This window comes from Mobula birostris, chromosome 1 (assembly GCF_030028105.1).
Source record: "Mobula birostris isolate sMobBir1 chromosome 1, sMobBir1.hap1, whole genome shotgun sequence".
Taxonomy (NCBI): Eukaryota; Metazoa; Chordata; class Chondrichthyes; order Myliobatiformes; family Myliobatidae; genus Mobula; species Mobula birostris.
Window position 1 is genome coordinate 187,757,358 of NC_092370.1, and position 14,975 is coordinate 187,772,332.

The 14,975-nt window shown below is 39.6% G+C and overlaps 1 protein-coding gene across 2 annotated transcripts in view; it reads right to left on the bottom strand.

Moving 5' to 3' along the window:
- Positions 1–14,975, bottom strand: part of snx6 (sorting nexin 6) — an 81,523-nt gene that overhangs the window by 17,254 nt on the left and 49,294 nt on the right. For both annotated transcript variants that reach the window (XR_011887118.1, XM_072267492.1), the window contains exons 10-11: positions 7,229–7,268; positions 2,613–2,699 (exon numbers count right to left, since the gene is read on the bottom strand). Coding sequence is in view for 1 of the 2 variants with exons in the window: in XM_072267492.1 (XP_072123593.1) it covers positions 2,613–2,699; positions 7,229–7,268 (127 nt within the window). In the remaining variant the exon portion in view is untranslated. The remainder of the gene's footprint in view (positions 1–2,612; positions 2,700–7,228; positions 7,269–14,975) is intronic.

The following is a 14,975-nucleotide window of genomic DNA, read 5'->3' on the forward strand; positions in this document are numbered from 1 at the left end:
CGGCGTTACCCCCTACATATATTTTAGATACTATAATTAACCTTAACCCGTGTCAGAAAGGTGTAATGGCTACTATTTATAATACTATCATGAAACCTAGGATAGCTCCATTCAATAAGATTAGGTCCGATTGGGAAAAGGAATTGGGCTTTACTATTTTGGCGGATGACTGGGCGCATATTTTACAACTAGTCAATACTTCCTCTATCTGTTCCAAACATTCCCTAATTCAATTTAAAGTTGTTCATAGAGCACGTATGTCTAAAGATAAATTAGCTCGTTTTTATTCTCATATTAACCCTCTTAGTGATAGATGTCATGGGGAGATAGCTTCCTTAACTCATATGTTTTGGTCCTGTCCTACTCTGGAAACTTTTTGGAAAGACATTTTTAATATTATCTCAAAGGTATTGAATACAGATATTTCTCCCCATCCTATTACTGCTATCTTTGGATTACCTAAAACTTCCAGTAATCTTTCCCCTTCAGCCCGTAGAATGATTGCATTTCTTACTTTAATGGCGAAAAGATGTATTTTACAACATTGGAAGGAGATTAATGCTCCAACTACGTTTTTTTGGTTTTCTCAAACAATACTATGTTTAAATTTGGAAAAAATCAGAAGTAATCTTTATGATATTTCAGTTAAATTTGAACAGACCTGGAGATCTTTTATTCAACATTTTCATTTTTTTTTCCCTCTTTGACCATACTTACATTCCCTTCTTGGTTTTTAACTGTTATTAATGGAGGTCAGGTTTGAGGACGTGATTGTTTAAGTTGTTTAAGTCTACTTGATACCTAGTAGGCCCATTGCTTTGCTTTGCTTTGCTTTTTAGGTTAGTTGCACGGTGGTTTTTTTTTGGGGGGGGGTCTTTTTTGGGTTTTTTCTTCTCTTTATTGATATATATGGAAAATTAGTATACTACTATATTACCTTGTTATTTTATAACTAAACTGCACTGTTTGTACTGTTTTTTTATGTATTAATACCTCTTGTAAATTTATATCACAACAGTGTATTAGTTTCTGTATGTTTTACCTTTTGTGTACTAATTCAATAAAAAGATTTAAAAAGAAAGAAAGAAAGAACAGGTTAATTAATTAGGTGCCGCCTGGCACGTAAATGTCGGCCCAGATCAGAGACGATTGCCGATTTCACTTGCTCTACGCAATGTTCACTCCTCTTTCCAGGGCGCTGGAGCCTTAGCTGTTCCATTATTTGGTCAGTTTAAACACCAGCCCAGACAGGCTGAAAAGACAGGGCTCGAGGTGACATGTTGAATCTACACAAACTTCTAATAAAGTATAGGCGCCGCCGTGCTTTCTTTGTAATGACAGTTAATGTGCTGATCCCAGGACTGACACCTTTCAGAGAGACAGAAACGTCGACCCTTAATGCCAAAGAATTTAAAGTTATTGATCCTCTCCACCTCAGTTCCTCTAATGAAGACTGGCTTCTGGGCGGCACCTAATTAATTAGCTTGTTTATTTCGGCTTTTTTCTTAAAGATGTGCTGGGTGCACTTCGGCTACCGCTGCACCCCTGCATGCTTCACGGATTGGTATCGGTCCGCAGCCCAGAGGTTGGGGACCACTGGTGTAGATAGTGTGATGAGCAGCCAGACAAGACAGAAACAAGGCTGTCACACAGCAGGGACAAGTGAGGCTGATCCATCCCATGTCAAAGTGTGGCCTATACTTTAACCCTACTCAACAAATGGACACAGTTCAAATGCCCCAACTTATTTGTACACTGCTACACTGTGCAGATCATAATGCTCCCAATTTTAACAGATTGGCATGGATTGGATGGATGGATGGACGGACAATCTTTTCCTCAGGCAGGGCAGTCTGAAACTGGAAGGCACAGGTTTAAGGTAAGAGGGGAGATTTTTCAAAAAAGTTCCGAGAGCACGTACGTACGTATGTATACACACACACACACACACACACACACACACACACAGTGGTGGATATCTGGAACAGAATTGTTGGAGATAGATACAGTTACAATTCAAGACATTTGGCCAGGTGCTTGATTGGAAAGATGTAGGGAATTTGAGCCTAATGCAGGAAAGTGGAATTCCCATAGACAGCCATCCTAGTCAGTGTGGATAAGATGGGCCAAAAAGGTCCAATTCTGTACTCTACATTTTTAAGGTTTTATAATTCAAACATGCAAAGCTGGCACATTTCTAATTCATGATCAGAGTTGAAAGATGTGATAGGATTCAGGGATAGAATTCTAACAGATCTATCAGAAGGCCCTTCAGTTAATTTATATTCCTCTGTGGGGCTATGTTGAAGCACATGACTCATTACTCACAATATCAGCAACCATTTTTCACACTTTTTAGAGCGATAAAATCAACATGCTCTCAGTGTTGTGGGCGGGCAAGCAATCAAAGCAAAGCCAGTGGTTTCAGCACCACAAACCAATTTGTTAGTTGTTAAAATTCCCCTTCTTATTTCATATTAACTATCACCTTTATCCTTCAATGTCTTTGGTAAACAAAACCTGAGAAATTAATGATCTTACATGATTATATAAATTAATTAATGATCTTACATGATTATATAAACCCAGTAATTGGTTTAGAAATGACTTACCTTACCAGCTTGCGATTCTCTTAAGTAATACCTCAAAAGATCAGAAAGCTTTAGGTCTTCATCTGCTGACACTCGTGCTTCTATTTTCTGAAAATAAAGCACAAGATACAAGTACAAAATGATAAGTTTTGACAGTTAAATCCACACAATACCTTATAAAAGTATTCATCCCCCAACCTTTTGTTCACATAAAAAAGTATTACAGCCAGGGATTTTGATCCATTTAACTGATTTTTTTTTTTAATTTGTTAATCACATGCTCTTTTTTCACAGCAGAGTTCAAAAAACAGGGAATACTGTAAAGCATGAAAAACTAAAAATTCAAAACCTGAAATATCAATAGTTGAAAAGTATTCATCTCCCTTTGCTCAGTACTTAGTTGAATCACGTCTCGCAGCTATTACAGCCAGTAACCTTTTTGGTTAAGTCTCTGTTAGCTTTGCACAACGTGATGGAGCAAGATTTGCTCATTTCTCCTTGCAAATTTGCTCAACTTGTGCCAGGTTAATTGGGATATCGTGGTGGACAGCAGTTAGGTCTTGCCTGAGATGTTCTATCAGGTTAAGGTCAGGACTCTGACTGGGCCACTCAAGGACATCAATTTTCTTCATTTGAAGCTACTCCTTGGCTGCTTTGGCAGTATGCTTTGGGTCGTTGTCCTGCTGAAAGACAAACTTCCTTTCCAGTTTTAGCTTTCTGGCAGAGGCCAGCAGGTTTTTACCCATGTTCTCTCTATATTTAGCAGCATTCATCTCCCCATCAATCTGACCAGATTGGCAGTCCCTGCTGCTGTAAAGCAACCACACAACATGTTGCTACCTCAACCATACTTTACAATAGGATGTGTTACCTGGCTGCTTTATGCCACATGTACCACTTAGTGTTGAGGCCAAAAAGTTCCACTTTTGATGGTTTCATCTGAGGAAAAGATCTTCTTCCATATCTATACAATATCTTCTAAGTGACGGTTTGCAAAGACTTCATCTCCAGTTGTAGCCACTAACTTCTACAGTTCACTCAGAGTGACAGTAGCCTCTTTTACAAGTGTCATTCTTCTCCAGCGACTAAATTTAGTGGGGTGACCTAACCTAGGCAGTGTGGCTGTGGTTTCATATTTTTTCTATTTTATCACCACAGACTGCACTGAGCTCCAAGGTATGTTCAGTGCCTTTGAGATGGTCTTGTACCCTTCCTCAGATTTGTGCTTCTTATTATTTCCCCAACTTCTCTTGAACACTCTTGTCTTCATTTTGGTTTCGGTGTTGAAAATCTACCAAACTGTTGGATCTTACAGACAGAGTAGGTATTTATTTTTATGAATTCATTGAAATCAGGTGATCCTCCAATTTTTTTTACATCAACAAATTGGGTGAGTTGGTAACGTAATATAGAGTATTGCACCTGAGGAAAGTTGATGTAGTAATTACAAAAGGAATGAATACTTTTTTTTTTAGTCTCAATTTTTGTTCTTAATTTTTAGTAAGCTTTTGCCAGGTTTTGGAATTTTTCTTTTCAATTGACATGTGTAATGTTTTATAGATTAGCTCAAAAAATCCTACTTCAATATATTTTAAATTTAGAAAACGAGACAGTAAAATGTGAAATAGTTGTGGGGGCTGAATACTTTTCCAAGGTACTGTATATGGGGTGATCTAAACTCAAGAAGGGGTATTTCAATATCCATTGTTAATTTAAACTGCACAGCTATCAAATCTACTTAATGCAGGAACAAGCTAGAATCTATTAAGTGACAGCAAGGTACTTAGAAAAAAAGGATTAGATTTTTTTTAAGATTATGAGAACACTCAGTCCTCTTTTATTGTCATTTAGAAATGCATACATGCATTAAGAAATGATACAATGTTCCTCCAGAGTGATATCACAGAAAACAGGACAAACCAAAGACTATCACTGACAGAACCACATAATTATAACATATAGTTACAGCAGTGCAAAACAATACCATAATTTGATAAAGAAGAGACCATGGGTACAGTAAAAAAAAAGTCTCAAGTCCCGATCGACTCCCGAGTCCCTGATAGCAGGCAGCAAAAGAGAGAAACTCCCTGTCATAAACCTCCAAGGCACTGACAACTGCCGATGCCTTGGAAGCAGCTGACACCAAGTCCGTCCATCCGAAAACTTCGAGCCTCTGACCAGCCCTTCCGATACAGCCTCCCGAGCGCCATCCTCTGTCAAGCGCCATTGACCTAGCCCCGACCGCCGAAGCAAGCAAAGTCAAGGATTCGGGGCCTTCTGCTCCGGAGATTCCGGTTACCACACAGTAGCTGCGGCAGTGAAGCAGGCATTTCAGAAGTTTCTCCAGATGTTTCTCCATATGCTCATGTCTGTCTCCATCAAATCAGAATTGTGCACGGTCCCCTACTTGACAGATTACAGATATCATTCACCGGAGAGGATGCACGCACTGCGTCGTGCCATCTTCTCCTCCTCCTATTAACATCCATTTTATAATGAAATCACCGTGAATTTATGTAAAGGAAAACACATTTGACAAATCTGCTAAAGGTATTTTTTTGTTGCAATTAGCAGAATAGATAAGGGTGAATCAGCATTAGTTGGACTTTCAGAAGGCTTTTGACACAGGTTTTTAAAATAAGAGCATATATTTAATATAAATAATACACTAGCATGGATTGAAGATTGGCTAAGGAACAAAAAACTAAGTAATAATAGAGGTCATATTTAATAGGAAGTAGGACAAGTGAGATGCGGCAGAAATCAGTGCTTTGGCTCTTGCTTTTTGCAATTGATTTCAATTATTTGAAGAGGAAATCGAATGTAGTAACTTCAAATGTGATGATACAAAATGGAGCGCCAGTAGGGTGTGCAAGGAGGACCCTCTCTACAACTTAAAACCACTTTTTCCCCTCCGTTTCCCAGTTCTGACAAAGCATCTTCAATTTTAAACATTGTGTTTCTCTTTCCACACTTGCTGTCTGACCTGCAGAGTGTTTATAGGACTTCATTTTTAAATTTCAGATCTCCAGCATCTGCAGAGGCTTCAAGGAGCTATGGACATGGACAGGTAAAGGGAAGCACATGGTAGTTTACAAAACAAATTGATGTAAGGCCAACCCCTTTATTATATTAAAAAAAGCAAACATTGGATTCTTTATCTTTAACTAATGACAGTAAGAAATGTGTTGATATTTACACGAATTGTGTATGTGCATAAAACATATAACACAAACCTCAAGATGTTGGACATAATTACGAATTCAGAAGTGCGTTGTATTTAAATCCTACTGTTCAGGATACGATTAAAGTAATCTTACTGATATGCAGGGTTCTGGTGAGGTTGCATCTGAAACATTGTCCTTCTTAAAAGAGTTTAAAAAGAAAGGTTCATTAGATTGATCTCTGAGATGGGGTATATAGCCTATGAAGAAAAATTATGCAGTCTTGATCTCAAGAATTTTGAAGAACACAAGCAGTCTCATTGAAGCAAGTAAAATTCTTAAAGGTTGTGACAGAATAGATGTAAGGATAATGTTTCCCCATAAGTGGATGCCTAGAATCAGAAAACATTCAGGACAAAAATCATTTATTTGCTCACAAACTCAAGGCCGTTTTCTTCGATTCCCTTATTCTTGTTATCAGACTGTTTATGTGATTTTCAACTTTGGACAAGCCATAATTCTTTTCAATTACAAGCTTTCACAAACTGCAGTCACCACCACCAAACATACCAAAAGTTCTATTTACTCTATTCTTTGCAAATTCTTGATTCTATTTAACCTGACTTGAATACATGCAAATGACACCTTCATCTGCTATGGTTTTTACTTCAATTTGACTATACCAATAGATCATTTCCTGCTGGCTCCAAGCCTCAGCTCATAAAAATTCTGCAGCATTGTCCCCTCAAATTATTATCCATTACTTGGCTGACCTGCATTCTCTCTCAATCCCATTCTACCCTGCCCAGATCTGCCTCTAAGAATACCACTATTCTCACCGCCCACCCTCCTCTCACCACCACCACCTTTGAGTGTTTGTTGGTCCTCTGAGAGGAGTTTCTAAATTTCTCATTCCCACATCTGATCACTGATAGTCATATGAGTTATTTTTGACTCTACATTCTGAAGAACAGTCCTTAAACCTCTCCACCTCCTCTTTCTTTTAAGAAAATCCTCACAGAAAATCTCATTCAATCAAGTTCTTTTTTTATCCATCCTAATTATTTCCTCAGCATTTGTTTTATCCTATAGTCAGTGAAGTACTTTAACCACGTTCGCCATGTTAAAAACTGCTCTATAAACAGACATGTTTGCTGTATATTCAAACTGACTTTGTACAAGACAATACTAGCATTTTTAATAAAGATCAAGCCTATTAAAAATTGTTCAGCTAAATTTCAAAACCTGGAAGTTAGTCATATGAGGCAACAAAATACTGGAGGAACTCAGCATGTCAGGCAGCATCTAAGAAGAACAATAAATAGTTGATGTTTTAGACCAAGACCCTTCATCAGGACTGGAAAGTAAGAGGGCAGAAATCAGAATAAGAAAGGCAGGAGGGGGAAGGAGTATAAGCAAGCAAGTGATAGGTAAAACAAGGTATTAAGTGCATGCAAGTCAAAATTGACATACCCTTGTTTTTTCGAATAATTCTGATACCTTCAGGAAAAATCTGAAACAGAATAGAATATATTACCAAACTATAAAGCATATTGTCCAAAAATAGTATATAGTGCTACTTCGTGTAGGAAATTTGTTTAAGCAGTCATTCTAATAAAAGTCACCATTTTAAAGTCTGAAAATAGTTATAGGTTAAAGTAATTTTGCACCTGGATTTGTACAACCTGTGTCTCAAAAGTATCTCCAGGAATGCTAAATGAAATTAGGTTGGCTGGTTGCAATTTATCTCTTACTAGGCAAATATTTCTAAAGAATTGCTTATAACATTAAAATTGAAAGTTTCATTCAACAAACACAACTGCTGACAGAAGCAGAAATGTCATTATTGATGCAGTGAGCATACTTATTTATATGAACAGGCTGAAAACTCAAGTTTTTTTTTTAAGCCAAAAAAGGCTCAATATTACATTTTGCTCAATGCAGACCAAACTGTAATTACTGTACTGTAATAAAAATATTATAAAGGTGAAAACCATCCTGTAGTAAATGTAGCTGATTTCGTTCAATTATGCCAATGATTAATCAGGGCAGCTGCTTATTTGGGACAAGTCTTAAAGAACAAAATCTAATCAAGAAAATAGCTAAGTTTCCCTTCGTTTATTTGGGATTCTCTTCCGCTTAATTGGGACAGGAGGTAGTTGCCAAATAGTTTCTAACTAGCATCAGTCATGTGCACTTGTGTGGCTGTTAAGACACAATACCATGCTCAGAGCAAACAGTTTCTAAATAGCAAACAAGAGAAAATCGATGGATGCTGGAAATCCAAGCAACACACACAAGATGCTGGAGGAACTCAGCAGGCCAGGCTGTGTATCTGGGAAAAAAAAAGTACAGTCAATGTAGATTTAAAAGGTAGAAGGAGGGGAGAGAGAAACACAAGGTGATAGGTGAAACCAGGAGGGGGAGGGATGAAGTTAAGAGCTGGGAAGTTGATTGGTGTAACAGATACAGGGCTGGAGAAGGGAGAGTCTGATGGAAGACAGAAAGCCAAGTAAGAAAGAAAAGGATGGAGGAGCACCAGAGGGAGGCAATGGGCAAGCAAGGAGTTGAGAGAGGGAAAAGGGGATGGAGAATGGTGAAGTAGGGGAGGGGCAGGCATTACTAGAAGTTCGAGAAATCAATGTTCATACCACTAGGTTGGAGGCTACCTAAAGAGAATATAACATGTTGTTCTAACAACCTGAGCAGACATTAAAGGAGGCCATGGGTGGACATATCGGAATAGGAATGGCAAGTGAAATTAAAATGGGTGGCCACTGGGAGATCCTACTTTTTCTGGCAGACGCAGCATAGGTGCTCATTGAGGCGGTCTCCCAATCTACATTGAGTCTCACCAATATACAGTAAGCCACACCAGGAGCACCAGATACAATAAATGACCCCAACAGACTCACAGGTAAAGGGATGCCTCACCTGGAAGGACTGTTTGGGACCCCGAAAGGTAGTGAGGGAGGTAGTATAGGGGCAGGTGTAGCATTTGTTCCACTTGCAAGGATAAGTGCCAGGATGGGATCTTGTGTGAGATGGCAGAAGTTCCAGAGAATTATATGCTGGACGCAGAGGCTGGTGAGGTGGTAGGTGAGGACAAGAGGAACCCTATCCCTGGTAGGGTGACAGAAGGATGGGGTAAGAGCAGACATGCGTGAAATGGAAGAGATGAGGTTGAGATTGAGGGCAGCATTGATGGTGGAGGAAGGGAAGCCCCTTTCTTTGAAAAACGAGGACACCTCCTTCATTCTGGAATGAAAAGCCTCCTCCTGAGAGTAGATGCGGCAGAGACGGAAGAATTAGATAGCGTCAGCTGCATGTATTTGTGTAGTGGAAAAAAACGTGCTTTTTTTTACCGATGGCTGGTGAGAAATAAGTAGCAAGATAATTCAGAACAGTTTTGCTCACTGCAGTTTCAAGCATTCAGGTTTGGAGATGCCAGAAACAGTCGGGAGTGAAAATGAAACTATTTCAGTACTTCAGGTTAGAAAATGCGAAGAATTTGAAGATATTGACAATCGTCTTCAACGTTACAGTGAAAATGAAGATTTGGAGGATGCATTGTATGGAAGCACCTTCTTTATCTGCACTTGGTGTCTGCACTGATTCATTTACAGTCAATCAAAAGAATACAGCAGCGTACACTGTTCCAATAAATATTTGGAACTAATACAGTTATAATACTGTAGTATTGATAGTTTTAATTTGTTCATTATTTCATTTAAATACATAGCTTGTTATGCAGTTAAACAGTAGTTTTGCCTTTTTTTTTAAATACCTTTTTAACTATTTCCATGAAACTTCAGCTAATTGAGGCAGCTGCTTAATTGGGTCAAAATATATGGTCCTGATATGTCTTAATTAACCAGAATCACTGTACAACATTTTAATTCAATGAAACTTTGATAAATTGAAACTCTCAAGATTTATGAGACTTCACCCCATTTATTTAGAGGCTACTTATATCTGAATCAATGGCAACTTGACAGGTACTCATCAACAACAACGCATCACAAAGATGTCTGCCTACTTCAAGCAGTTCAATTTGGTGTTCCTAATGTTGAGTTCCAGTGTTTCATTCAACTGCCATTAACTAAATAACTGTAAAATTACCAGTTGTACTTTATGTAAAGAATGGTTCTGAATCACTCAAAAATGTTTATTTGACTTGAAGATTTGACCCCATTTAACTACACGCCACCATAGCACAAAGTCTACTTGCTTCAAATTGCCTGATTGCGTTTCTAATGTTGAGTGGTTGTGTTTCATTCAACTGCTACTAACAGAAGTAAAATGCTAAACAAATGCTTGTACAGTATTTTAGTTTAGTACTTTAGTTTCAAACTGCTCTGACGGATTTTCAGAAACAGTGGACTTCACTCCTATTAATACACTTTTAATCCAAAAGGACGTCACACAACATTACAATAAATTTTCCAGTAAGCTGTCAAGTTTAATAGGAAGTGTGGAAAATAGAACCATATAAAATAATCACTGGGATTTCCAAACATTGAGATAACAGACTGTCAAGAGTGTTACTAGAATATTAAATACATTTGGTAGTAAGCCAAATTACAGCCATATTTTTGGAAAAAATCCTTGGTTCACTGATTTTCACTGGGAAAAATATAATTACCATGGCAAAAGATCAGATCCAGGGCTGAAACGAGTGTCACACCAAAGCCTATTCACTATCACCAGTGCTATAGAATGCCCTGTAGGTGTCTCGACAAATACTCAAAACACCATCATCCAGGTGAAAACAACCTACTTGATTGATATCCTATCCATTGTCTAAATCTCCACCAGCATCTGAGTTGTGTGTCATCTACAATAAGTACTGCATTTTGTTGCTTAAGCTATACTGGCACCAAAATGCACTTTTTCTTAAGAGCAATAAGAGAAGTGTGATAAATACCAGCCATAAAAAATAATTTCAAGCCCTTCTATTTACTGGATTTCAAAACTTAATTAACAGAGATTTAAAATAAAATTTTGTTTTCATTAACCACCCAAAATAGGTCTACCTCAAATCATACTCGCTTCTCACTACAGCCATCAGGAAGGTGGTACAGGAACCTCCGGACTTACCCCACCAAGTTCAGGGACACTTATTACCCCTCATCCATCCAAAGGGGATAACTTGACTCAACTTCACCATCACTGAAATGCTCCCACCACTATAGACTCACTCTCAAGGACTCTCAACCCCATTCTCATACCTTCTTCTTGTAACCTTTGATGCCTGACTAATCAAGAAGCAATCAACCTCTGCTTTAAATATACTCAATTGCTTGGTCTCCACAGCCATCCCTGGCAATGAATTGCACAGGTTCACCACCTTCCTCATCCCTGTTCTAAATGGACATCTCTCTGTTCTGAGGCTGTGCCCTCTAGTCCTAGACTCGCTCACTATGGGAGACATTCACCCCACTTTTACTCAATCTTGATCTTTCAATATTCAGTAAGTTTCAACGAGATTCCTCCTCATTCTTCTGAACCCCAGCAAGTACAGGCCAAAGCCCTCAAACTCTATTTAATTCCTGGGATCATTCTCATATTTTGTTTCTGTACTTGCACAGTTTTTTGGGTCACCTTTTGTACACTGGTTGCTTGACCATCTTGTTATGTGCGATCTTTCATTGATTTTATTACGTGGCTTTGTATTTACTGTAAATGCCCACAAGAAAATGAATCTCGGGGTTGTACATACGCACTTTGATAATAAGTTTACTTTGAACTTTGAAATCATTTTTGATAAAAACGTTCACAATTAACATTATCAATTCTTTCTCACGTAGAACAATTTCACCATTCATGCAAAAATCCATGAACTTTATTTATTCAACTAAAAGCTTTACTATCCTTCAGTTCTGTGGTACCATGATTATGATTCAAAAAACGCATGTCACAGGGAAACAACTCTTACTTTATATCAAAATAAATCACTTCATTAGACAGTATATCCTTATGATATTTAATGGTTTTGATCAACAATAATGGCATTGCTCTCCTGAGAGTATTCCCACCCCCCCACATTACTTGATTAAATCTTATAAACATTTCCTTTATAACATTGAAGTCAATGCATGATATACTGCATATTAGTGTCATCCTTTGATCCGTAATTTTTACTTCATCTATATTTATCTGAGCGAAGCTATAGCTTTTACAAGAGAGCAGCAAGTTCAGGAGAAATTACTGCATTCTTGAGAATCATAGAGCCTGATGTGAGTGTTGAACATTCATGCTTGTATTACAAATGATTGTAACATAGTTCTCAAAAGAAAGGTTATGAAATCTAATAGATCATTTGTCTGTCTCATCTACAGAACAAAGGTTGATAGGGGAAAAGCAATATTTATGTCCCATGTCCGATGTTTAAGAAGATTATTATGAGATATTTCAGCATTGCTTGTGTGGTCAGAAAAATACTTGCAAGCTCAAAAGTGCAATGTGAAATCCTGTTTGAAAGCTAATGGGTGCAAGCCATTAAAAAAAAAACATTTCAGCATTCAACAAGTTTCATATTAATATATTTTAGTCTAACTGACTACTCAAAATAGAAAACACATCAAATTCAAACACAAACAAGAAAAAAATCTGCAGATGCTGGAAATCTGAGCAACACACACAAAATGCTGGAGGAACTCAGCAGGCCAGGCAGCATCCAGGAAAAGAGTACAGTCAACATTTTAGGCTGAAACCAACATTTTGGGCAGGAGAAAAAACGCTGAGGAGTAGATTTAAAAGGTGGGGGGGGGGAGGGAGGGGAGAGAGAAACACAAGGTGATGGGTGAAACCTGAAGGGGAGAGGGGTGATGTAAAAGAGCTGCAAAGCAAATTGGTAAAAGTGACAGAAGGACATGGAAGAAAGAAAGGGAGGGGGGGGCACCAGAGGGAGGCGATAGGCCGGCAAGGAGATATGGTGAGAGAGGGGAAAGGGGGATGGGAAATGGTGAAGGAGGGGGGTAGGGGGCATTACCAGAAGTTCAAGATATTGATGTTCATGCCATCGGTTGGAGGCTAGTCAAACAGAATACATGGTGTTGTTCCTCCAACCTGAGTGTGGCCTCATAACAATAGTGGAGGAGGCAGGGACAGACATGTCAGAATGGGAATGGGAAGAGAAATTAAATTGGATGGCCACCGGGAGATCCCACTTTTTTGGACGGACTTTTTCCCCTGTAGGTGCCTGGTAAAGCAGTCTCCCAAACTATGTCAGGTCACAGCGATACACAGGGGGCCCCACTGGGAGCACCGGTATATGACCTCAACTGACTCAAAGGTGAGGTGTCACCTCAACTGAAAGGACTATTTAAGGGCCTAAATGGTGGAGAGGGAGGAGGTAAAGGGGCAGGTGTAGCGCTTGTTGCGCTAGCATGGATAAGTGCCAGGAGGGAGATCAGTGGGGAGGGACGAATGGACAAGGGAGTCACATGTGGAGCCATCCCTGCGGAAAGCCGGGGGGGGGGGGGGGCGGGCGGTGTGGAGAAGATGTCCTTGGTTGTGGGATCCTGCTGAAGATGGCAAAAGTTTCAGAGAATTATGTGCTGGACGAGAAGGCTGGTGAGGTGGTAGGGGAGGACAAGAGGAACCCTATCCCTAGTAGGGTGGCAGGAGGATGGGGTAAGGGTTTACGTGTGTGAAATGGAAGAGTTGTGGCTGAATGCAATGTTAATGGTGGAGGAAGGGAAGCCCCTTTCTGTGGGGAAAAAAAAAAAAAAAGAGGACATCTCCTTCATTCTGGAATGAAAAGCCTCATCCTGAGAGCAGATGTGACAAGGGAATTGAGAGAAGGGGATGGTGTTTTTACAAGTACAGGTCGACCTTCACCAATCCAGCACCATTGGGACCTGAGAAGTGCCGGATTAGTGAAAATGCCGAATTACAGAAGGATCACATTAAGCAACAGCTAACCATCTCATCATACCTCAGTACAAGTTAGATAATAATGAAACAGAAATATTAAATGAGTAGCAAGTGAAATTTTAATAAAAGTAATATACTGTACAGGTACAGATAAAATAAAGGGTACAGGTAAATGTACACGAATTAACTTATACAGAACAGTTGAGCACTTTCGCTTCTAAAGTGAGACGTTTAATATACCTTCAGGCAAAGTTACATGTCTGCAAGTGTGGGGTTGTCACGATCATCAACATCTTCATCTTGAAAAATGAGTGAAGCATCAGGCACCGGTGCTGAAACTGGCACAACAGTTTCTTCCAAAACTGTTGATGTTGGTGGCAGCACGTCTGGGTGAGCAGAGGCAGGAGAAAGAAGGTCTTCTATACGCTACATTTCACACGACCGCTAGGCTGCCGGGGATTCGGCACTGGGCTCTTCCCTCTTCACTCGCAGTTACTGAGGGAATCCTCGTTAGTTTCTTTTCCTCCACTTAGTACTATGCTGAAATTCAGCGGGTTGCCACATCTGATCTGAGATCGTAGGCAGAAGAGAACAGCGCGCCAGCCAGGCGACGCTGGAGGGCATTAAGTGACTGCCAACAGGCTGGTGAGAAGGCAGACCAGCCCAGCGCGCCAGCTCCCCTGCCGTTGGCAGGTGAGATGGGCGGGTGCCAGGCAGCCATGCCTCATGCAAATATTATTAATAAATGCAGGAAAACAAGCAGGAATCGCTTGTCTGTGCTTACAAGAGCGAACCAACACGTGAACAGATCTAGCGCAACCAAAACAATGCACAGCAGATTGGTACGGTTGCACGGAAAATTTGAAATCAGTGCCGAATTATCGAAGGAACTGGATTACAGGTAGTCGGATCAGTAAAGGTCGACTGTAACAGGGTGAGAAGAGGTATAGTCCAGGTAGCTGTGAGAATCCATGGGTTTGTAATAGACGGTGGATAAGCTATCTCTGGAGATAGAGACAGTGAGTCAGCAATTGAGAAAGGGGTGGGAGGTGTCAGAAATGGACCAGGTAAATTTAAGGGCAGGGTGGAAGTTGGAGGCAAAGTGGATGAAATTAACTAGTTCAGCATGGGTGCAGGAAGCAGCACCAATGCAGTCATCGATTGTTCTACGTAGCCAACAAACAGGCAGGTATAGCTGGGACGCATGGGCTACAACTTTTGTTTGAAGGAAGAAGGAGGAGTCAAAGAAATTATTTAGAGGAAAAATGAATTTAGTTTGCTTTTAAACATGACCTAGACTTATCGAAAAGAAACTGCTTTCTGCAGAAATAATGTGCTA